General features: G+C 35.0%; 1 protein-coding gene across 5 annotated transcripts in view; it reads right to left on the bottom strand.

Moving 5' to 3' along the window:
- Positions 1 to 26377, bottom strand: part of ptprfa (protein tyrosine phosphatase receptor type Fa) — a 444470-nt gene that overhangs the window by 72358 nt on the left and 345735 nt on the right. For all 5 annotated transcript variants that reach the window (XM_056459356.1, XM_056459357.1, XM_056459358.1 and 2 more), the window contains 4 exons: positions 15818 to 15935; positions 11559 to 12140; positions 4902 to 4999; positions 2711 to 2967 (listed from right to left, as the gene is read on the bottom strand). In XM_056459356.1, the coding sequence (XP_056315331.1) occupies positions 2711 to 2967; positions 4902 to 4999; positions 11559 to 12140; positions 15818 to 15935 (1055 nt within the window). The remainder of the gene's footprint in view (positions 1 to 2710; positions 2968 to 4901; positions 5000 to 11558; positions 12141 to 15817; positions 15936 to 26377) is intronic.

Genomic DNA, 26377 nt, shown 5'->3' with positions numbered 1-26377 from the left:
CTCTGACACGTTCCCTATATTTTTTTACCGCTACTCTGAATATTCGGTCAGAAATAGCATGTGAGTATGGCTTAGAAATGAGTGTAATAATGAGTGAGGCCGGCCAAGCTTTAGCTTTAGCTTAACACATGAGAGACGGTTCTGCTGTCATCTTTAAGCAGCGAGCGCTCTGGGTTTCAGGAGGCGTGGCTTTGGACGGCAGGGGAGGAACAGCGTTTCAGAGATTTATGCTAATAGGTTAGCATTGTGGCAGATCACCTACTGCACCTTTAAGATTTTAATCCAACATATTAATTTGTGGTGACATGGTGGCTCAGTGGTTAGCACTGTCGCATCACAGCAAGAAGGGTTCGAGTCCCAGCTGGGCCAGTTGGCATTTCTGTGTGGAGTTTGCATGTTCTCCCCGTGTTGGCGTGGGTTTCCTCCGGGTGCTCCGGTTTCCCCCACAGTCCAAACACATGTGCTATAGGTGAATTGAATAAGCTAAATTGGCTGTAGTGTATGTGTGTGAACCAGTACTGGGTTGCAGCTGGAAGGACATACGCAGTGTAAAACATATGCTGGATATGTTGGTGGTTCATTCCACTGTGGCGACCCCTGATGAATAAAGGGACTAAGCCAAAGGAAAATGAATGAACGAATATTAATTTGTGTGAACACATTTTGCGATCTTGACTTTTTTGGTTAAATTATTTCCAGTTTTGTCTTTGCTACTGATTATTCTAATGTCTATGCATGAATATATTATCTTAAAGCATCCTATAGAAAATATGAAGCTAAAAGAGAGATCTGTGAAGGGTTTACTCGTTTATGGTGAGCGCTGTATATACATATTTATTGTCAAATAACTTAACCCAACCCATATGCCGTGCACGTACAGGGAGAAATGGCTCTGTTTTTACTATTCAAGTAGTTGTTTAGGTCATGCAATGCAGTTTATACAAAGCCATCAAGCATAATTTTGCATGGAGCAAAACAAATCTCGTTTTTTCATGCATTTATTCACGCTGGGGGAAAATGAAAAGCTATTTTCACAACATTCTGATATTTTTTATAAAGAATAACATGCCTAAAAGTGTTTTTTGCGTGTTGAATGAAGCAAAAAGAGCAACAGTAAATCTGTTTGATAAATGAATAAAGGAAGCTACAGTGCTCAGCATAAATGAATACATCCCCTTTGAAAATGAATATTTTTTATCAGTTTCTCAGTGAGTATAGCCAATATACACTCACCGGCCACTTTATTAGGTACACCTTACTAGTACCGGGTTGGACCCCTTTTGCCTTTAGAACTGCCTTAATTCTTCGTGGCATAGATTCAACAAGGTACTGGAAATATTCCTCAGAGAATTTGCTCCATATTGACATGATAGCATCATGCAGTTGCTGCAGATTTGTCGGCTGCACATCTATGATGCGAATCTTTCGTTCCACCACATCCCAAAAGTGCTCTATTGGATTGAGCTCTGGTGACTGTGGAGGCCATTTGAGTACAGTGAACTCATTGTCATGTTTAAGAAACCAGTCTGAGATGATTCACGCTTTATGACATGGTGCATTATCCTGCTGGAGATAGCCATTAGAAGATGGGTACACTGTGGTCATAAAGGGATGGACATGGTCAGCAACAATACTGAGGTAGGCTCAATTGGCACTAATAGGCCCAAAGTGTGGCCAGAAAATACCCCCCACACCATTACACCAGCAGCCTGAAGGCAGGATGGATCCATACTTTCATGTTGTAGATGCCAAATTCTCACCCTACCATCTGAATGTCGCAGCAGAAATGGAGACTCATCAGACCAGGCAACTTTTCTCCAATCTTCTATTGTCCAATTTTGGTGAGCCTGTGTGAACTGTAGCCTCAGTTTCCTGTTTTTAGCTGACAGGAGAGGCACCCGCTGTGGTCTTCTGCTGCTGTAGCCCATCCGCCTCAAGGTTGGACGTGTTGTGCATTCAGAGATGCTCTTCTGCAGACCTTGGTTGTAACGAGTGCTTATTTGAGTTACTGTTGTCTTCCTATCAGCTGGAACCAGTCTGGCCATTCTCCTCTGACAACTGGCGTTAACAAGGAATTTGCGCCCACAGAACTGCCACTCACTGGACATTTTCTCTTTTTCAGACCATTCTTTGTAAACCCTAGAGATGGTTGTGCGTGAAAATACCAGTAGATCAGCAGTTTCTGAAAAACTCAGACCAGCCCGTCTGGCACCATCAACCATGCCACGTTTGAAGTCTCTTAAATCCCCTTTCTTCCCCATTCTGATGCTCACTTTGAACTGCAGCAGATCGTCTTGACCATGTAGTTGTGTAAATTGCTTCCTTGTCCTCATTTGTAAGTCGCTTTGGATAAAAGCGTCTGCTAAATGACTAAATGTAAATGTAAATGTCTACATGCCTAAATGCAGTGCGTTGGTGTCATGTGATTGGCTAATTAGAAATTTGCGTTAACAAGCAGTTGGACAGGTGTACCTAATAAAGTGGCCGGTAAGTGTGTTTGGTGGGTTTGAACAAAACAGTTATATTAAACAGTTATATCTATAAAAATTAGAGTTTGGTCACCAAACATCTTTAGGAATAGAAAATAAAATTTTTTGCAAAACAAAATTACAAACTGCAAAATTTTAACAAAATTTGATAATTATTATGTCCCTCTTAGTTTTTCTGTTTAATAAAAATAGTTTATTTAAATGATCAGAGACTGACTGACCTGACGAGGGCGCTGTTGTGCACTTTGGGCAGTGTGATGGCGAGTTTGCCGCCCTCCTCTGGGTCTAGCTTCTGGTGTGCTGGTTTGGTGGTGAACAGGTCTGGAGCGGTGCGGATGGAGACCTGCTGCTGCAGTCCTCCAGCGCTGTTTCCCCGACTCATTAGGACGAAGGAGTAATCAGTGTCCGGCTGCAGACGAGTGATCAGCTTCCTCTTGAGGTCACCCTGGACCTCCACACTCTGCTGGTTATACAGGATCTGCAGCACAGATTAGAAGCACATTCACAACATAGATAGAAATGTAAATGCAATGAAAATTAAATTTGCATCCACATTAAACGAACGATCATTCCCTGCCTGTTTCAAAGATTTACTAGAATTTAAATTTTTTTTTTTCAAATATTTCCCAAATGATGTTTAACAGAGCAAGGAAATTTTCACAGTATTTCCTATAATATTTTTTCTTCTGGAGAAAGTCTTATTTATTTTATTTCAGCTAGAATAAAAGCAGATTTAAATTTTTAAAAGCCATTTTAAGCTTAATATTATTAGCCTCCTTAATATTATTAGCGTCCTTTTAGCCTCCTTTTGCACATAACAGCTGCACATATAACGTGGTATATAGTAATATACATGTACATACACTTGTCAATTTGTATATTTGCATTCACCACTTACTTGTATTTTTTTAAATATATTTATGATCTGTTTTTTGTCTTGTCTCTGTTTTCCTGTTGCACTGTAGAAGCTCTGTCACCAAAACAAATTCCTAGTATGTGTGAACATACCTGGCAATAAAGCTCTTTCTGATTCTGATTCTTAAGCAATATTTGTTTTCTATTGTCTACAGAACAAACCACTGTTATACAATGACTTGCCTAATTACCCTAACCTGCCTAATTAGTCTAGTTAAGCCTTTAAATGTCACTATACACTATACTATATAGTATCTTGAAAAATATCTAGTCAAATATTATCTACTGTCATCATGGCAAAGATAAAATAAATCAGTTATTAGAAATGAGTAATTAAAACTATTATGTTTAGAAATGTGCTGGAAAATCTTCTCTCCATTAAACAGAAATAGGGGGAAAAAAATAAACAGAGGAGCTAATAATTCCGGGGGGCTAATAATTCTGACTTCAACTGATATATATACAGGATTTGAGTCCTGATCGGGAGGTAATGTCCAATTCCGATCGAGTCTGAAACTGTGTGATTGGGCCCAATTTCCAATTAAATGATCGGATCTGGACATCCCTAATTAAAATTGTGTTTAATATTTTCTATTTAATATCACTGTATATATATATATATTTTTTACAAAATTTCAACTAAATTGAATAACTTTAATTTTCCCTTTTGATTTTTCTGTTTTAAAAATGTACTTAATATTAAAAATATTTATATTTAATATTTAATTTATTTAATATCAATTACAATTGATTCATCTTAGATTTTTTAGTTCCAGTTTTGGCTTTGCTACTCACTATTCTACTGTATATCCACAAATATATTACTGTAAAGCATTTATAAAAAGAGATCTGATGATGTGTCTCATTTACGGTATGCACAGTCAAAGCAAAATGCTGATATACCAACCGTATTATTTTCTAAATCCCTATCATTAAATACATAGTTTGATCTCAGCTTTTGTTTTATGTGCATTTAGTACAATTTTTAGAATGATATCTATTTCGTAATCTTTATAGTTATCATCCTTTGTGTGAACAGCTCTTAAAGGGACAGATCACCCATTCATTATTTACTCACCCCTCGCTTGTTTAAAACCTGTTTGAGTTTTTCTTCCCTTGAACTCAAAAGAAGATACTTGAAAAACGCTGGTTGCTGGCACACTGAAAAAAATGATTCATTGGTTTTACTAATTTTCTTTTTAAGTTAAGTGCTTGCAAACAATTTATTTGGGACGATTTCAAACAAACAAATTGAGTTGAACATTACTCAATTTAATTTGTTTAAATTCAGCCCATATAAATGTTTTGCAACCACCCATCGAAATCCAAAGTAATTTTTACTCTGTCAGCAACCAGCATTCTTCAAAATATCAGCAGGAGAAAGAAACTCAAAGGTTTAAAACCATGAGGGAGAGTAAACGGCAATTTTTGAGTGAACTAACCCTCATTTGACTCATTTTCCCACTGTGTTTTCTGCAGAATGACATGAAAAGTCACCTTAAAAGGCACTTGAGACTTGTATGTTTCTGGCACCTCCCATGTGAGCAGGACAGAGGTCTTCATCACGGCTTTCACACCAAAGTTTTTCGTGAACTCTGTGAAGGAGAAAGTTGAAGAGTTCCTGAATGGCTCGGCGATAAGCAGAGAAACCACATCAGCTATACACGATAACATCTTAAGACCTTCATCTCAAAACCACACATGAAAAACCCAAAGCCACATATCAGCTCTGTGCATGCGCTTAAGCTATAGGGAATCAGAGAAGACAGAACACACACACACACACACACACACACATACACACACACACACAATTACAATTACACAGTAAGACTGTGAGTTATAATTCACACAGTAACTAATATCCTGTTGTTATTTCACCACACTTGTCATTACTAATAGATCTATCACTAGTATGAATTGTCAATATGTATATATATATATATATACACAACAGTTCTGTCTGGTTCTTGAATCTGACAGGTTGATAGCCGTGTGATAATCTGCCAGTAACGGCACTCGTACCACCTCTTCACCCTTCACCCTTGCGTATTACTCCGCCCACATACAGCAACAAGCAGAGGACACTCTATTCAGCTTATTCTCCGCATACGAGTGGGCGCAGCCATTTGAATCATTTTGGCTCGAGACTTCGGGTCTCATTAACTTCCATTCATTTTTAGACGTTAACACTGCTCGTTTTGCTGCTTGGTGTTTCAAACTGATATTTTCTTATTATATTATTCTACTTTGTCTGTATTGTCATGCAAACACTTGTTTGTAGAATAAATAGTTTGACCGTTTTCTGCCTTTTATTATTTCTAGTCATTTCTCCCATAGGCAGCTGAATCGGAAGTTCTAAAACAAGCGCAAAAACAAGCGCACTTCCGCATTGAAGAATAAGGTCAATAGTTTGACAAATATTGCTGCTGTTGGACAACATAATGTACTTTTGAGGCTGTTTTAGTCAAGAATGTAGTTATTTAGATTGCAACTTTGCAGTTTATTTATAAGGATAGTGCCTATTTTAAATATTTATAATTTCTGAGAGATATTGTGTAAGCGGCTATTAGCCTATCTTTGAGCAAAGATGGTTGACGATGTTCATTCACAAGATGGTGACAGAGCCCATAATAAGCGTAATTTCAAACTACAGCTGATTAAATCATTATTAAACATGTAAATGACTTTCTAAGTCAATCTCTCTCTTTTGTATGTTGTAGTGCTGTATTTATACCATAGTAGTATTGCGATCTCCCGATTGCAACAGAGAAATACTGAGACTGAGAAATACCGTAATACTGGGACAGAGAAATACTGTAGACTGATGGCATTTCATGGCGATCAGCCTTATAATCTTAAAATGTGAGCAAAATCACCTGTTTTGTCATCACTTCAAACGCTAGCTTTAAAGTGATGTTGGTGAATTAGTTACGGCTTCTTCTGTTCTGACATCAGCTGCAGATGTGAATAAATGGCGGAAGAGAGTAGTTCCTTTTATCCTTTTACAAAAGGGTTTTGAGACTCTCCGTATTTGATTTCCTTTTTTATACACAGGATTATGCTGTCGAACTATTGTATAAACACAATATCACACTTGTAGCAGCACAATTTTGCTGTATATCGTCACTGGTGGGACACTAAGAGCGCCTCCCACTGGTGCCGATATACAGCCACATCGCACTGCTACATGTGTAGATGAACATCGTCAACCATCTTTGCTCGAAGACAGGCTCTCAGAAATTATAAATATTTAAAATAGGCACTATCCTTATAAACAAACTGCATAGTTGCAATCTAAACAACTACATTCTCAACTAAAAAAGCATTGTGGCTATATGTGGGTGGAGTAATACACAAAGGTGAAGGGTTAAGAGGCTGGACGAGTGCTGTTACTGGCAGAATATCGCACGACTATAATATAATATAATATAATATAATATAATATAATATAATATAATATAATATAATATAATATAATATAATATAATATAATATAATATAATAAAATATAATATAATATAATATAATATAATATAATATAATATAATAAAATATAATATAATATAATATAATATAATATAATATAATATAATATAATATAATATAATATAATAAAGTATAATAAAATAAAATAAAATAAAATATAATATAATATAATATAATATAATATAATATAATATAATATAATATAATAAAATATAATATAATATAATATAATATAATATAATATAATATAATATAATATAATATAATATAATATAATATAATAAAGTATAATAAAATAAAATAAAATAAAATATAATATAATATAATATAATATAATATAATATAATATAATATAATATAATATAATATAATAAAGTATAATAAAATAAAATAAAATAAAATATAATATAATATAATATAACATAATATAATATAATATAATATAATATAATATAATATAATATAATATAATATAATATAATATAATATAATATAATATAATAAAGTATAATAAAATATAATATAATAAAATATAATATAATATAATATAATAAAGTATAATATAATATAATAATATAATATAATATAATATAATATAATATAATATAATATAATATAATATAAAATAATATAATATAATATAATATAATATAATATAATATAATATAATATAATATAATATAATAAAATAAAATAAAATAAAATAAAATAAAATAAAATAAAATATAACATAATATAATATAATATAATATAATATAATATAATATAATATAATAAAATAAAGTATAATAAAATAAAATAAAATAAAATAAAATATAATATAATATAATATAATATAATATAATATAATAAAGTATAATAAAATAAAATAAAATAAAATAAAATAAAATAAAATAAAATATAACATAATATAATATAATATAATATAATATAATATAATATAATATAATATAATATAATATAATATAATATAATATAATATAATATAATAAAGTATAATAAAATATAATATAATAAAGTATAATAAAATATAATATAATATAATATAATATAATATAATAAAATATAATATAATATAATATAATATAATATAATATAATATAATATAATAAAATATAATATAATATAATATAATATAATATAATATAATATAATATAATATAATATAATATAATATAAAAAAGTATAATAAAATATAATATAATATAATATAATATAATATAATAAAATATAATATAATATAATATAATATAATATAATATAATATAATATAATATAATATAATATAATATAATATAATATAAAAAAGTATAATAAAATATAATATAATAAAATATAATATAATATAATAAAGTATAATAAAATAAAATAAAACATAAAATAATAAAGTATAATATAATATAATATAATATAATATAATATAATATAATATAATATAATATAATATAATATAATATAATATAATAAAGTATATTAAAATAAAATAAAATAAAATAAAATATAATATAATATAATATAATATAATATAATATAATATAATAAAGTATAATAAAATAAAATAAAATAAAATAAAATAAAATAAAATAAAATATAACATAATATAATATAATATAATATAATATAATATAATATAATATAATATAATATAATATAATATAATATAATATAATATAATATAATATAATAAAGTATAATAAAATATAATATAATAAAGTATAATAAAATATAATATAATATAATATAATATAATATAATATAATAAAATATAATATAATATAATATAATATAATATAATATAATATAATATAATATAATATAATATAATATAATATAATATAATATAATATAATATAATAAAGTATAATAAATAAATATAATATAATATAATATAATATAATATAATATAATATAATATAATATAATATAATATAATATAATATAATATAATAAAGTATAATAAAATAAATACTCAACACATAAATACTCTATGACCAGTATTACACTCTTCTGTGGAAGTGAAACACACAAAAAAAGAAATGCTAGATATGAAATGAAAGAGAAATGGATGCTGCCGAGTTCCAAAAATACCACAAGGAATGTCCATATGTTCTATAGAAAAAGTGTGGGAAAGGCAGGAGGGTGAGCAAAACCCTTTAATGTTTCAAGCATAAGATGAGCCGTATGTGGAGATTTTGCAGCGACTGCATTCAGAAAACCGTACGTCTGCTTCCTCTTCAACCATCTGCTGTGTGTGAATGTTGTTCAGTGAATGTGTGTATGAGACAAACAGAGAAAGGAGACAGCGAAGATGACTGTCTGGAGCTGCTGGATGAGGGATTGTTAATATAACTAAATAGTAAATTGTTTTGAGTAGGATTCTAATAGCATTTGAACTCACTTAAGCACAACTTATTTGTGTTAATTGAATATTTTGTTGGCGGTACAGTGGCTCAGTTGTTAGCACTGTCGCCTCACAAGAAGGGAGAAGGTCGCTGATTTGAGTCCCGACCGGGTCAGTTAGCATTTCTGTGTGGAGATTGCATGTGTGTTGGCGTGGGTTTCCTCCAGGTGCTCTGTTTTCCCCATAGTCCAAACATATCTACAGGTGAATTGGATAAACTAAATTGGCCGTAGTGTATCCTCATGTGTGTGCATGTGAGAGTATATGGGTGTTTCCCAGTACTGGGTTGCGGCTGAAAGGGCATCCGCTGCATAAAACATATGCTGGAATAGTTGGCGGTTCATTCTGCTGTGGCAACCTCTAAGACTAAGCCGAAGGAAAATGATTGAATGAACAATTGAGCTCTGTAATTTATATTCACTAATGGTCACTAGTGGGTGGGGCTTTCCTGGAAGAGCCTTTATTGCATAAAACATATGCCAGAATAGTTGGTGGTTCATTCCGCTGTGGCAAAGGAAGCCAAAGGAAGCCAAAGGAAAATGAATGAATGATCCTTTGAGCTGTGTAATTTACGTAAACACTAATGTGCCATCCTAAGTGTGCCATTTTGATGACTGTTGCTTTAAATTCAAATGAGATTACGCTCTTTTCAAAAGAGGGCGGAGCTACAAATGCCTGTGTGTCAGCCTAGTAGCAGATTCAAAAACAAGACTAAGCTCCTATGCTAATGAGGGAGAGATGGTCACTAGTGGGCGGGGCTTTGCTGGAAGAGGCTGGAAGGACATTTGCCGCGTAAAACAAATGCTGGAATAATTGGTGGTTCATTCCGCTGTGGTGACCTTTGATAAATCAGAGACTAAGCTGAAGGAAAATGAATGAATGAACACTGAGCTCTGTAATTTATATAATGGAAACACTAATGTACCATCCTAAATGTGCCATTTTGATAACTGTTGCTTTAAATTCAAATGAGATTGGGCTCTTTTCAAAAGAGGGCGGAGCTACAAATGCCTGTGTGTCAGCATAGTGGCAGATTCAAAAACAAGGCCATACACTGCATAAAACATATGCTGGAATAGTTGGTGATTCATTCCGCTGTGGTGACCCCTGATACATAAGGGACTAAGCCGAAGGAAAATGGATGAATGAAAAGTTATTGCAAAAAAATTGAAATTACAAATACAAATTTTATTTCTTATTTTATTTTTCACTAAAATATTAATTTCGGACTGTGATCTTAAGTTTTATTTTGTTAGATTAGCTCCAGATTTAGCGTTGGTGCTCACTAATCTAATGTATATACACACAAATATATTAATGCAAAGTATCCATTAGAAACTACTAATATAAAAGAGAGATCTGTGTGTGTGTGGGGGGGGGGGGGGGGGGGGGTGCTTGATTAAGCTGAGCTCTGTATATCGAGCTTCAGCAGAGATCTCAATTAGTCAACAATCTGTGACTTTTAATTTGTCCAAACGAATTTAATCAGAAACATCTGAGAGAAAGTTGATTCTTAAATGAACTGTATCTAAGCCCTCTATTAAAGCCCTCTCTCGGATCCTCTTAGAGTTTCTCTGGTAAATACAGCTTTAGGATCACTTCTGATTTGATTTGTAATTTTGATGAATCCATTAATGATTCTGTTAGAACTTTTGAGAGTGCTGCTGGACTCTTTAAAACGAGCTGCTCATTAGAGTCATTTGTTCATGAATCAGACTGTATGTGCAATCAGTGAAGATACTGCATTAAAAAAGATGCACTTTTGCATATTTTGTGGCATCTTTTAAATCTCAACACATTTTCAAGAGTTCACACTTAGCTGATAATCAATAAAGCGTATTTGGCATGCTGTCCCGGGAGAGAGCCCTGAGCTTGTAATATCCTCGAGCTCGGGGCTCCCTCCCGTTAGAAGGGCGAGAGGGGAGTTCGAGCTCAGGTAGGTCTCGAGAACTCCCCTGCTTGTTGCCGCGTGAGAAGTGTAAACTAGTGTTGTTTTCGGTGATAATTTGGTTTAATCTATTGCTATGGTATATGTTTTTGGACGGTGGGAGGAAACCGGGGGACTCGGGGGAAACCCACGCGAACACGGGGAGAACATGTAAACTCCGCACAGAAACACCAACCAGCCCGATAGGAGGTTGGACCAGCGGTGTTCTTGCTGTGAGGCAACAGTGCTAGCCACTGGGCCACCATGCCGCCCTATCGGAAAAAGGAGGGAGGATGTTTTAGATTGCAGAATTTACTGCTGCCATTGAAGCACTCACCAGGCATGGAGGTAGACATGGTTCTGCTCTGGATGCTGGGGCTAATGGGACCTCCACCTTTCCCTGTAAACGCCCTCACCCTGATATCATAGGTGGTGTCGGGCTGCAGGCCCTGAATGGTCATCTGTGTGTCAGCTGTGCCGTTGGTCTGATTCTGATGGCTGTTAATGTCTCGATAAACCACCACATATCGTACGATCTTCCCATTCCTCTCAGGCAGCGGCGGAGGATCCCAGGCCAGTTTGGTAGTGGTTGTGGTCAATCCAACGACTCTGAGGTTTTGTGGGTAACTGCTGGGCACATCATCCGGGGTGCTGATCTCTTTACTGTACTCCTCTCCGTTCCCAGCCCGGTTTTTAGCGCAGAGTTTGAAGATATACGTGGCGCCCTTGTGCAGGCCGGTGACGGTGAAGTGGTCGTCAGTGCGTCTGAAGTCTCGGACAGCGTAAATGTCCTCTTCTTCACGTTTATAACGAAGTCTGTACCCCATCAGCTCTCCCACCATCTCTTTGGGCGGCTGCCACTGGATCAGAGCCGTGTTGCCGATGGTGGTGCTGATGATCATAGTGGGCTTTCCTGGAACTGACAGTGGCACAGATGAAAGAGTCATTTGGTAGTCACAGCTAATAATCACACTGTTCAATTTCAATATCAATTTAGTTTATCATCAAGATAAAACAGATCCTGCAAATTAGTCGTTTACCTCCAATATAAATACTGCAATAAAATGTGAAGGCTTTGTAATTAATGATTTAATTACATAAATAAAAGTACAGATATGATACTTTACACACACGCAGCTTTGGTGGGGTTTCACCATCTACTGTAAAGATATAGCAGCAAAAATCTTGGGCTGTGGACAATGTGAAACATGTATTGTTCTCTGATGAGTCCACGTTCACCGTCTTTCCCACATGCAGGAGAGTTACGGTGTGGAAAAGCCCTGAAGAAGCGCCCAGTACCACCCAGATTGTTGCATGCCCTGAGTGAAGCATGGAGGTGGATCAGTGATGGTTTGGGCTACAATATCATGGTATTCCCTAGACCCAATACTCATGCTAGAGAGGCGCTGGGTCAAAGCCAAGGACTACCAAAGCATTCTGGAGGACCATGTGCACCTAATGGTTCAATTGTTGTATCCTGAAGGGGGTGATGTGTATCAGTATGATAATGAACAAACACCCACAGCAAGACTGGTGACAGAGTGGTTCGATGAACATGAAAGCACAGTCAATGGCCTGCACAGTCACCAGATATAAATATTATTGAGCCAGTTTTGGTGTTTTGGATGAGAAATACCTTTTAGACAGTTCGCTTATGGTTTCTAAAATAAGTTTGTGCACAAACAAGTTTGGGAAGTGATGAACACCATTTTTGTTTAAACCTAAATGATGCTTCAACTCAAAACAATGAGTTACTGTATTCTAATTACATTTTTTGGGGAATGTAGTAATGTAACAAATTACATTTAACATTTGTGTAATTTAATTTTGGTTACTAAAATCAGTGTAATTGTGTTACTTGCGTTACAATTATAGTTTTTAGAAGAAAAAAATGCTTCTTTATATAACATTTTCCGCTGCAACGTTAGTTAATAAGTATGTGCTATTAAATTGCTAGAGAACGCAAGCTGAAATGGCTGCTGACGAGAGTGCTTGCTTCCTCAAGTGGAAATACAGACATTACTTTGATTTCATTGAGCGTAAAAACAAAAGTATTGCTGTGAAATGCAATCTATATCCAGTCTCTAAAGAACTCAACCAGCAACTTGTTCAAGCACTTGAACAGAAAGTATTTATGACAACACTCGTCACCAAGGAGGACACTGGCGCCCAAAAACATGGCAGTCCAAGACAGCCTAAACAGGCTAATTTGAATTTTTGTGTAGGGAGTGAAGGTATCTGAATGTGAAGCTTAACTGCTTATGGGACCGTCTTTTGTGCACGCATTTTTTTTCATTACTTCTAATGGAGGCACGCAGCTTGCGCACACATATTCAGTGCTCGCATTTTCCAGGCGCACCAGTTGAAAACTGCAAGTCACACGACAATAACGGACTGATCAGCTTCATGCTTGGTATGGAATATAGACATTTCGGTAGACTAATTACCTCAGACAAACACAGAACACCCAAAACTGCAGTGCTTTTGCATATTATGGATGTCAATGTTCTTCTAAATATCTTCTTTTGTGTTTTAAAAAAAAGACAAAGATATTTGAAACAAGCGAATGATGAGAGAATTTTCAGTTTTGGCGAACTCTTAAGTCTGTCTAGCTGTTGGGATCAACCCATTGTAATGTTTTTCAGTGAATATTAAATTACTGAAAGAGCTGCAGTTTATTTTGTATTTTTATATGTATATTTTATATACTTTTATGTTTTAAAAGTAACTTCAAAGTAAAGTAATTAGTAATCTGATTACTTTTTACATGAAGTAATTAGTAATGTAATCAGATTACAAATGTCCTGGATTGCTCAATTAGCTGGATTTGGTTGTTGACGGTTTGACACGATCCAGGATCGTTCCGTTCTTCAAAACTCATCTGAGAGTTGTTGTCATAGCAACAGTTCTGGTAGCTCAAACCTGCTAAGGAGCAGGTTTATTTCATGTAAACAGGATTAGATCGGGTCTGTTCAAGCAAAGGTAATACTGAAAGTATGTACCAAATGCTGATATTTTCTTACAGTAGTAATATATAGATTATATACACATTGAGAAAACTTGAAAAAGAAAACAAAAGTTTTTATATATACACATTTATAATTTCTAATAATTAATAATATTTATTTTTATATACATATAAGTTTAAAAATATATTTAAGTAAAACTTAGTAAATAAAAACTTTACTAAGTAAAAACTTAGTAAATAAAAACTTTACAAAGTAAAAAAGTTAGAACATTTATTAATATGGATTTTTTTAGATACAAATGCGTACTATTTAAAGGTGCCGATCCAGCTTTAGTACAATTTTTGTAAGATAATAGACATGCACAATATTCCACTGTTTTTTGTTTGTTTTCTTTTTAATAAAGGAATAATAATTTATGCAGTCATGCAGGTTTTGACAGCTAATATGCCGGTGATTTGATGCTTCTCAAAAGTTGCAGATGCCTTTATCGATATCAAAATCCTTTTTTCGTTGACAGCACTAGCCGCTTGTTCAGTCAAAATTAGTTTCTCCATTGATTGTTCGTCTGCATTGGCTGGTTGATCACATTTCTTTATTTTAGGTTTCGTCATCTTGACTTCAAGCTTAAAAAGGTGTCGTTTCGTTTTTATTATGATTAAATTAAGCAGTTTTTTTTCGAGGTTTTGGAGGAGCTCCTCAAACTACGTCTACTCCATTCGGTGCTCTCGAGCGCCCCCATCAAAATGCTTTTTTGATCCAAAATTAATTTAATTCCTTACACCGATTAAGAAACTAAAATAGGCCTACAGTAAAGAAAATCTGATCTAAAATGTAAAACTAAATAAATTGCTAAATACTCTTGACACATAAAGAGTGTAAATCCTGCAGCTCACAACAAATGTGGAACGTTATTGCGTATCATATTTAACAAACCGTTTACTACAAATCTTATTTACTACGAAAAATATAATTTTGCTCACATGGTTAATTGAATATTAATCAGATGATGTCATTATGCCGCTGTGCCGTCAGCCAACCGCTGCATCGCTGATCATGATTTCGAGGATGGATAGATCTGACCTTCACAACACAAGCAGCGATCTCAGATCAGCTCATCCAGACATTTTAATCTGATTCGCGAACTTGAAGAACCAAATTAGCCAGAGATCAGTTATCAAGATTAACAGATCCAGGATCTGCCAAATCATTTTAGATCATTTAAGCAAGGCTCAAAGAACATACCCTAGTAGTAGTCAGTAATTTGTAATCAATTCTTTTTTTAACGTAACTCACCCAACACTGCATATCACAGAAAAAGACTATTCATAATCAATCATTTCCCATCCCATACTGACTTATTTTGGTGTAAAGGTCACCCTGGTTTATTTCCCCTAATGCACTACCTGTACAAATCCTCTCCTGCCTCTGAAAAAAGAATGATGTGAATTAATTTCCACTTCTCTTTAATCTCCAGCACCCAGGCCAGATTGCTCAGCTGATGAAATGGCCGTTGAGCTGCAAATACAGCTGAAGTGATGCAGTGGAGGTCACTCAGAGGTGACTGCAGCTGAACTTTTCACCTCTGGAAATACTACAGCACTTAAACTCTAAACTTCTCAACTCTCACCTGCTCCTGTTGTGGTCACCACTTTGGCTTTGCTCCGCGCTCCGTCTCCTTTAGTGGTGTACGCAGCTACAGTCACTGAATATGTGGTTTCAGGGAGAAGTCCACTGATCACGGCCTCCTGAGAGAGAGAGACAGAGGGAGAGGGGTTAATTGATGGCATGGAGAGACACGCTGTACAGTTGGTGCTTTTTCATCATTCAGCTAGCTGTCACATTTCTGACATGTCTGTTTAATATTGCTGAAGTGCGTTTCAAGGTTTTCATTAAACTTTACGCTTTCAGTCAGGACACGCAGCTTTGTCTCAATTTCGCGTATATACCTGGTCAAGGTGCTTCTCAGTTTCATTACATCCTTTGAGGACCAGACATCGACTTTGGACTTTAAATGGCGATATAATCACAATTTCCTCTGGTCAATAAGCTGCTCTTTCTGCATCTTTACAACTCAAGGATAATGCTCAAATCCTGTTCTCAGTATACTGCACCATGCAAAGTTTCAAAGATTCGGATTTAAATTACAATCGATGGAGGATTTCTGACGCATAAAAGGCTCTTCTGTGTTTTCTTGCAGCGGGGTTTATTCACTAGAAGCGGCTAAATTATTACAGCATGATGAATGTGTGATGAGGTCTGTGCTTAATGTGAATCTGCTTTTATTCCCTGAGATCTAGATCATTTTCAGAAGGTCATAATTCTAGTTTTATTACTTTCAGCACCAGGTCTGCCTGTTTGCCAGCTATGCTTTCGTAGATCTAGACTCGAGAGGGTACATTTGATAAAACATAAAACACTGAAAAACCCATCTGAGTGTCTAAAGATAGTCGTCTCAAGCAAAACAGGCCAAGAATGAGGGAAGCTGATGTCTGGAAGAACTGCAGGAGATCGAGAAGTTGCTTCCTATTGAATACAGACATGTCACATAGTGCAGTCTGGATGCATCACAAACAAACAAAAAACTAAGTATAAAAAATCTGGCACAAGTTAAATTTTGTTTTTTACAAACACTACCTCATGAAGTGGTAGGAATGACACACATTAAACATTCCCAGTAGATAGAAAATACACCAAACTGTTTTAACATTTCATCTTCTCAATATACAGTATTAGTATTTACTTCAATGCTGCTAGCACTTATTTATTAGACATCCATATATTTTCCATTATAGTAAATACTACATGACTACTTATTCATTAGCTACTACTGGAGAGCTTACTCTCTTTGTACCACAACCTATCCAAAATATAATACAGCATACTTATTCATTAGATACTTATTTAAAATGTTACAAGTAGTATAGATTAGTAAGTAGTCAATGAATTGGACAACATATTCCATCATGCACCTCACACACCTGTTCCTAATTCTCCCAGAATATACACACACAGCTGGTCATCATGGACTGATTACCTTTATATTCACGTCTCTCATACACACACATTGCTGAGTCTTGTTAATCTGTGAACACCGTGAATCGTTTCTTTGTCTAAGACTTTCTGTGTTTCATCCTTGCCTCATATTTTCATTTTTGTTGATTCTTTGCCGCCTGTATCCACCTGTGACTTTGAGTATGCTATTGGATTACCCTTATTATACTGTCTGTACCCATTTGACCACTGCCTGTCTGACCATTCTCTGTTTAATAAACTGCACGTGGAACCTCAACTCTGTTGTCCGGCATCCCTCAGTTACAATGTATCATTGAACTGACCATGGCTTATGATCATGGATCATAGGCATGTAATAATGAAGTATGCTCTAACATTTAAATTAATAATTTAATAAACAGTCAAGAATACAGGTAAATAGATGCACTATATCTAAAATAAGTAAAAGTACTTAATAATGATTGAGCACAATACTGAATTGAGTAAAATTCACTCATTTATTTGTTTGTTCAGTCGTTTCTTCATTCATTCATTTATTTGCTCACAAACTTAACAGCTGACTTGCTTCACTTATTAGTGAAGAAATAGTTAGCTACATACTGGATAACATTTGAGTGAGAAAATGAGCAGAAAACACAATACACAAAACCATACACTCTTACTCTTAATGTAAACCAAGTAAAACTTTTAGATAAAGAATTTAAGTATATAATTTTAATAAATATAATTGCTAATTTTCATAATACTGTGTACATAACACAATGTGTGTAAATAATACAATATAAAAAGTTATTAGTTTAAAAAGTGAGTAAAGTACCATTTACGGAAAATTTTTAAGGCAAAAAGTTTACTCACCTTTTAAAGTAAAGTCAACTAATCACTTTAAAAGCAACTGGTTCACTAACTTTATTAAGTAAAGTCAACTAATCACTTTAAAAGTAATAGGTTCACTCACTTTATTAAGTAAAGTCAACTAAACGCTTTAAAAGTAATGGGTTTACTCAAGTAAAGACAATTAATTGCTTTAAAAGCAACGGGCTCACTCACTTTCTAAAGTAAAGTCAACTAATCGCTTTAAAAGCAATGGGTTCACTCACTTTATAAAGTCAATTAATCACTTTCAAAGCAACAGGTTCACTCACTTTATAAAGTAAAGTCAATAAATTGCTTTAAAAGCAACAGGTTCACTTACTTTATAAAGTAAAGTCAACTAATCGCTTTAAAAGAAATGGCTTCACCCACTTTTTAAGTAAAATCAACTAATCACTTTAAAAGCAATGGGTTTACTCAAGTAAAGTCAACTAATCGCTTTAAAAGCAATGGGTTCACTCACTTTATAAAGTAAACTCAATTAATCGCTTTAAAAGCAATGGGTTTACTCAAGTAAAGTCAACTAATCGCTTTAAAAGCAATGGGTTCACTCACTTTATAAAGTAAAGTCAATTAATCGCTTTAAAAGCAATTGGTTCACTCACTTTATAAAGTAAAGTCAATAAATTGCTTTAAAAGCAATTGGTTCACTCACTTTATAAAGTAAAGTCAATTAATTGCTTTAAAAGCAATGGGTTCACTTACTTTATAAAGTAAAGTCAATTAATCGCTTTAAAAGCAATGGGTTCACTCACTTTATAAAGTAAAGTCAATTAATCGCTTTAAAAGCAACAGGTTCACTTACTTTATAAAGTAAAGTCAACTAATCGCTTTAAAAGAAATGGCTTCACCCACTTTTTAAGTAAAATCAACTAATCACTTTAAAAGCAATGGGTTTACTCAAGTAAAGTCAACTAATCGCTTTAAAAGCAATGGGTTCACTCACTTTATAAAGTAAACTCAATAAATTGCTTTAAAAGCAATTGGTTCACTCACTTTATAAAGTAAAGTCAATTAATTGCTTTAAAAGCAATGGGTTCACTCACTTTATAAAGTAAAGTCAATTAATCGCTTTAAAAGCAACAGGTTCACTTACTTTATAAAGTAAAGTCAACTAATCGCTTTAAAAGAAATGGCTTCACCCACTTTTTAAGTAAAATCAACTAATCACTTTAAAAGCAATGGGTTTACTCAAGTAAAGTCAACTAATCGCTTTAAAAGCAATGGGTTCACTCACTTTATAAAGTAAACTCAATTAATCGCTTTAAAAGCAATGGGTTTACTCAAGTAAAGTCAATTAATCGCTTTAAAAGCAATTGGTTCACTCACTTTATAAAGTAAAGTCAATTAATTGCTTTAAAAGCAATGGGTTCACTCACTTTATAAAGTAAAGTCAATTAATCGCTTTAAAAGCAACAGGTTCACTTACTTTATAAAGTAAAGTCAACTAATCGCTTTAAAAGAAATGGCTTCACCCACTTTTTAAGTAAAATCAACTAATCACTTTAAAAGCAATGGGTTTACTCAAGTAAAGTCAACTAATCGCTTTAAAAGCAATGGGTTCACTCACTTTATAAAGTAAACTCAATTAATCGCTTTAAAAGCAATGGGTTCACTCACTTTATTAAGTAAAGTCAACTAATCGCTTTAAAAGCTATGGGTACACTCACATTATTAAATAAAGTCAACTAAATACTTAAAAAGCAACTGGTTTACTCACTTTATTGAGTGAAGTCAACTAAACACTTTAAAAGCAATGGGTTTACTCACTTTGTTTTAAATAAAGTCAATGAATCGCTTTAAATTGATGGAAATACTCACTTTTTCAGAGTAAAGTCAACTAATCACTCTTAAAAGCAATGCATTTACTCCCTTTTAAGTCAACTAATCACTTTTTAAAGCAATAGGTTTACTCACATTTTAAGTAAAGTTAACTAATCACTTTAAAACCAACTGGTTTACCAACTTTACTAAGTAAACCTTAACTAATCGCTAATCAACTAATCGCCTTAAAATCAAAAGGTTTACTCACTTTCTAAAAAAATAAAGCCAAATAATCACTTTAAAACCAATGAGTTTACTATTCATACCTTACAGTGCACTTTATTTAGTTCTCTCTGGACTGTTTGAGTTTCAACTGAAAACTCATCACCATGTAAAAGTAAAATAAGCTGCAAACCGAGCTTGACATTGACTTTAATTATCACTTCACAGCTATAGCCTCACAATTCCCCGATCTCTAGCAGGAGATCACAGGAACACACGAATCATCTAAAGCTTTTAAATAGAGTTTAAAAGCTGCAGCGAGGCAGAGGTTTCCTCCCTCACATTTAATTCATTTTCCTGCTTGGAGTAGTCAGTCTTATCTCCAGCATGTGTTTGGGGGAGCCATTGGGTCCTGAAAAGTGGGAAGTCTTCAGCGTTTCACATTAAAGCATGATGGATAGACTGCTTGTGGCAACACAGAGTTTACTTGAGCCGACCACCATTGAGAGAGAGAGAGAGACGCCTCTTTATCTGTTTAGAGCGATATCACTGTCACGACTCATTAATACAGAAGAAAAGACAACAGAGAGAGAGAGAGAGAGAGAGAGAGAGAGAGAGAGACAGAAGGGCTGGGCAGGAGACTCAGACAGACCCACATTCAGACATTTAACAGGGCATAGCTGCGCATGACAGCTCAACATCAGCCTCTATAAATACATAAGGCAGAGTGAGAGCCATGAGGGCATCAGAACAAGATCAGTTAGTGATTTTCTGCAGGACCAGCATCTTCTGACCATTAACTCTGTTCAATGCTGAGTTCAGACTGCATGATTGTAGCCCCCTGATTTTGACCCGCCAACAGGTCAATCAGTGATGGGAAAAAAAGTGTGTAAAATAACAGAAAATGTACTGTCAGGTTTTTGTAGCACAATATACAACACCAACCCAGATAATATAGCCAACCCAGGCTCATTCTGAAAATGTACCGCTATATAGATTTATGGAGAGCACCAAATACATCTCAAAAGGTACTTTTTTTGCAGGTTTTGTTTTCGCTAATCCACCAGAGACCGCTGTTTACACTTTTTCAAATCTCAAATTTCTCCCGCAAGTGCCATTCAAGCCTGCTGTTCTCACATAAATCCACTAGAGGGTGCTGTTGACTAACTGACTGAATGACTGACCGATCGACTGACAGTGTTTTCAAAAGCAATCCAGAAAAGCCCTCGTCTGATTTTTACCAGGTTTTCAGATTACCACATTCTCACCCTGTTGTTTACTTGTTTCATTTTTTGGCTTCTGTTTTTGTTTGACCCGCTTTCTGAAACCATTCTTCGCCAGACTAGAACCATGTCATTGCGGTCAACTCCTCTCTGCTGATGTACATGGAGAGCTACTGGACAAACTGGACAAAGAGCGTGAAAGCTGTCCACACAGAGGTAAGCGGTCAGCTTGTAAGTGTGAAAAGTAACAACATCATATTGTTTGTTTTAAAGATGAAATGCAGCTTCTGGATATTTAATTCTCAATCTCCAGAAATGTAGGGCTACGTTCTCAGAATGCGTCTATGTTAAATATTTCACTTTAAACTATTAAAAATGTTAATAAAAATCACTGTTTTTTATTTTTCAAGGTGAAATGTTGTAAAAGTCCTCCAAATTCAATTCAAAAGCAAAAGTAAATGGGGAAAACATGAACCACAAAATACAGAAACTGCAAATATACAGCTATTATTTACAGTGTAGGAAAACCTAAGGCTTCATTCAGTGGAATACTAAGAGACAGCAGGAATGTATTTGAGTTGTGTATTATACGCACGGCATCTTCAGAGTACAGGCTCTTATCTTCAGAGAGATGAGGGAAGATAAATCTAAAAGATTTTAGTGGCAAAACCATTTTTGCGGAATTCCATAAAGATGATAATCCATTCCCCAATGAATGAGCTCCAATTCAGAAAACTCTGGCTGAAAGCACTTGAACAGACTAAGAAAAACACACACACACACACACGCACGCACACACACACACACACACTTTTCATATTTTGGAGGCAGATGGAGGAGTGATGCAGTTTTTTTTTCTAGGCAAAAACCATGAATTAAACAATAATAAAATAATTGCTAATTAGATTGACATGTACAGTGACTATTGCTACTGTACATTATGAACAGTGCAGCAGTCTCTGTATCGCACAACAAAGTGATGAAACAGTAGAAAATGAGTATAATAATGGCCCGTTTCCACTGAGAGGTACAGTACGGTACAGGTCACCTTTATCAAGCTTGCGTTTCCACTGAAAAAAGGGTACCATTTTGGTGGGCGTGGTATACGACAGAAAGTTTCAGATGACGTCATTTTTACTATACTTTTTACTATTCCCCTATAGCGTATGTGTTTGGACTGTGGGGGAAACTGGAGCACCCGGAGGAAATCCACGCCAACACATTGAGAACATGCAAACTCCACACAGAAATGCCAACTGGTCCAGCCAGGACAGTGCTAACCACTGAATCACCCTAGGTAAACATATTTAACTTAAATATTGACATAAATTGAACCACTTTAAATCCTTATATGAGATATAATTATTAATAAAATAATGTAAATAAATAGTCTGGGGTACGTTCACTTTTAGGAAGGTTTCTATGCTAGTTTCTAAATCAGGGGTCTTCTCTTCCATCCAGCCCTCAACTGACATCAAAAATATAACGAGATTCAGCTTGCCAAAACATATATTTTTGAACCACTATCATTGTTGTGCAGTCGCATCCAGCCATTTTGACCCTCCACCTAGTCGATATTTAAAGTACTACATTCAGATTAGTTTGACTTTCATTTTCTCTCAGGGTACATTCGAGAGTAACACATATGCGTTTTAATTCGGTGGCTGATTTAAACGTTTAAATATATGTCCGTAAGAGCTCTATTTTTTACTAAAGCTCTATTTTTGTAAATATTCAAGGCTCATTTGATTATTATCAGTTTTTGAACCACTTGTATTTTGTTGTTCAAACACTTCATCGTGGCTTACACGTTATGCTGCTGGTGATAATTTTGCTAACGTTCCATTCAAATGGTCCCATTTATTAGATTTTCCTCATATGCTTATTAAGATTTGCATAAAAACTATCTACATTAGTAAAATTGTACTGCTAGTTGAATTGAACATGTTACAGTAAATGTGAATATGTACATACTTTCCCCCTCTTTGTTGTAGTTTTATCAAATATTAGATATTGAGAAGAACAATTGGCAGTAAAGTCATGTAAGTTACCCAAACTGCTTTCTGCTGTCTTGTGCTACTGGGACAATACAGTTGGTTGGGACAGAATAATAATAATTATGCCTATTATTTGTAATTTAAACCACCCATTCAATATGTACAACAAGAAACAAAAAGCTAGAGTTTTGACTGCATATAGTCTGTGGAAGAATGACTGAGTGTGTGTCTAACACTTGACCATACACACAACAACTACATATATATTTCAGCAGCTGATGTGTGACACAATAAACGTGCTGATTTGCGTAATCACTGGTGACAGGAAATGCTTGAAATGTAAACATCATGTTTGTTTGTTGTCCAGTCATTGAAAGAGCCCCCCACCAATTTGAGTTTGGGACCCCTGTTCTAAAGTGTACAATGTCAGATGTCACCACAATAAATGCTCTCCAGAATGAAATAATGAAGTAGTTTGTCTCTGTGGGCGACGCAGTGGCGCAGTAGGAAGTGCTGTCGCCTCACAGCAAGAAGGTCGCTGGTTCGAGCCTCAGCTGGGTCAGTTGGCGTTTCTGTGTAGAGTTTGCATGTTCTCCCTGCGTTTGCGTGGGTTTCCTCCGGGTGCTCTGGTTTCCCCCACAGTCCAAAGACATGCGGTACAGGTGAATTGGGTAGGCTAAATTGTCCGTAGTGTATGAGTGTGAGTGTGTGTGGATGTTTCCCAGAGATGGGTTGCGGCTGGAAGGGCATCCGCTGCGTAAAACATATGCTGGCGGTTCATTCCGCTGTGGCAACCCCGGATTAATAAAGGGACTAAGCCGAAAAGAAAATGAATGAATGAATGAAGTAGTTTGTCTCTGTGAGGATGTAGAAGGCAGTGGTGGAGGCTTGCTTTGCATTTGTGTTTGATGGAGCGATCGCTCTCTTTGTCTCGCCGTGGCTTTCTCATCTCTCCGTCTCTGTGTTTGTATTCGCTGTTTTATGATTAAAGCGTTTTGGAAGGGTCTGAAGGCGGCCTGTATTTTATTTGCTGTTAGTCAGCAAGGTTATGGAGCGGAATATAAATCCCTCCATCAGCGGTGAGATGTGCATCTGGGGGAAGACAAAGCGGCCACTGAATATGCAGCTGCCATATTAAGAGGAGAAATCACTGCTGCCCACAGCTCTGACTGGCAGACGCGCGTGTGTGCGCGTGTGTGAGAGTGAGTGAGAGAGGGGAATAAGGGGAAAATGTAATCCCTGAGCGAGGTGCTGAATAAGCACATATCTTTTAACCTCTGAAGGTGAAACTTAATCTCTACTTACTGACAGAGGGGCTAAATCATCAGCTACGGTACAGCGCCAGTGTGGGTGTAGGTGTGTGCGCATCTGTGTGTGTGTGGTCCTGGTATTTATCACCTTGTGAGGACTAACTGGCCCCACAAATGTAGTCATACCAGTCACTTTTGTTTCACATGATGAAAATTGCTCATATATCATACAGAATGAAATATATATATAAAAAAATATATATATATATATATACACACACACACACACACACACACACACACACACACACACACACACACACACACACATATATATATATATATATATATATATATATATATATATATATATATATATATATATATATATATATATATATATATATACATAAAGTTACAGATGCTTTCTGTGAGAGTTGGGTATTTTTATAGGGGTATTTGCACAGTATAAAATGTCATTAATGTCTATGGGAAGTCCCCATAAGACATGAAACCCAGTGTGTGGTCATGGTATTCATCCCCTTATGAGGACCAATTGTCCCCACAAGTGTAGTTATACCAGTCATTTCCTGTCAGAGTTGGGTTTAGGGGTTTTTGCACAGTATATAAAAAATCATTGTGTCTATAGGGAAGTCTCCATAAGAAATGGCTTAAAATTCATACATGAAGTATATATTATGTAATATTTTTATATTCTGGATGTTTTCTGTCAGAGTTGGGTTTAGGAGTATTTGCACAGTATAAAATGTCATTAATGTTTATAGGAAGTCCCTACAAGACATGAAACCCAGTGTGTGTGTGTGATCATGGTATTCATCACCTTATGAGGACAAGTGTTGTAATACCAGTCATTTTTGACCTTGTGTGGAATTTTTTGGTCCCTATGAAGAAAATGGCTTAAAATTCATACATGATGAAGTATATATTATGTAATATTATTATATTCAGAAAGTTTTCTGTCAGAGTTGGGTTAGGGGTATTTGCACAGTATAAAAAAAATCATTATGTCTATAGTCCCCATAAGACATGAAAAACAGAGTGTGTTCGATCTTGGTTTTCATCATCTTATGAGGACCCGTTGTCCCCACAAGTGTAGTAATACCAGTCATTTCTGACCTAGTGTGTGAACACTGTTTGTGAGGACATTGGGATGTGAAAATAAGGGATGTGGCCATCATAATAAGGGATACCACCCCCCCCCCCACCCCATACATTAGCAGGAAATAAATTAGCAAACAGTTCAGATAATTAAAATTAATAGCTAAAGAAATAGAATCAAGCTATTGAATCTCACTAACCTTTTCTTCAGTATAACTTACACATTCTGATTAAAGAGCAACGAATGAATCTCATTTATTTGGATTCTTTGTTTGATTACATTAAATAACAGAGGTAAAAAAAAAACCCACCAAGATCGACATCTTTAGATATTATTTTTATTAATTATGTGTATACTGTATGTCCGTTCAAACACGCACCCAAATCCCAGACTATTGCTCCTCTACAAATTGCGAAATTGGGAAACAGCGTCTATTTATCACTATGGAGCGCGTCTGACAGTCACGCACTGCTATATGACTGTTTTGAGGATTGTATAGGGGGTGACGGCACCTGTAATGAAAAGGAAAGGGAATCCCACCGCTTTTATATTTATTTCACTGTGTTTTCATGCCTAAATAAAGTGAAAGCACAGAACAGACTCACATTTAGGAGCAAGGGGCGGCCCCTGGTGGTTCGGTGGTATGGGATGCGTATAGGGAGGATCGGCTCTTTAATGTTTATTGCCACCCTTTAGAGAAAGACTGAACATATGGGAGAAATACGGGTA

The sequence above is a fragment of the Danio aesculapii genome, chromosome 6, assembly GCF_903798145.1.
Source record: "Danio aesculapii chromosome 6, fDanAes4.1, whole genome shotgun sequence".
Classification (NCBI taxonomy): domain Eukaryota; kingdom Metazoa; phylum Chordata; class Actinopteri; order Cypriniformes; family Danionidae; genus Danio; species Danio aesculapii.
The sequence above is the reverse complement of the archived record's forward strand: the minus strand, read 5'-3'. Positions and strand labels throughout refer to the sequence as shown.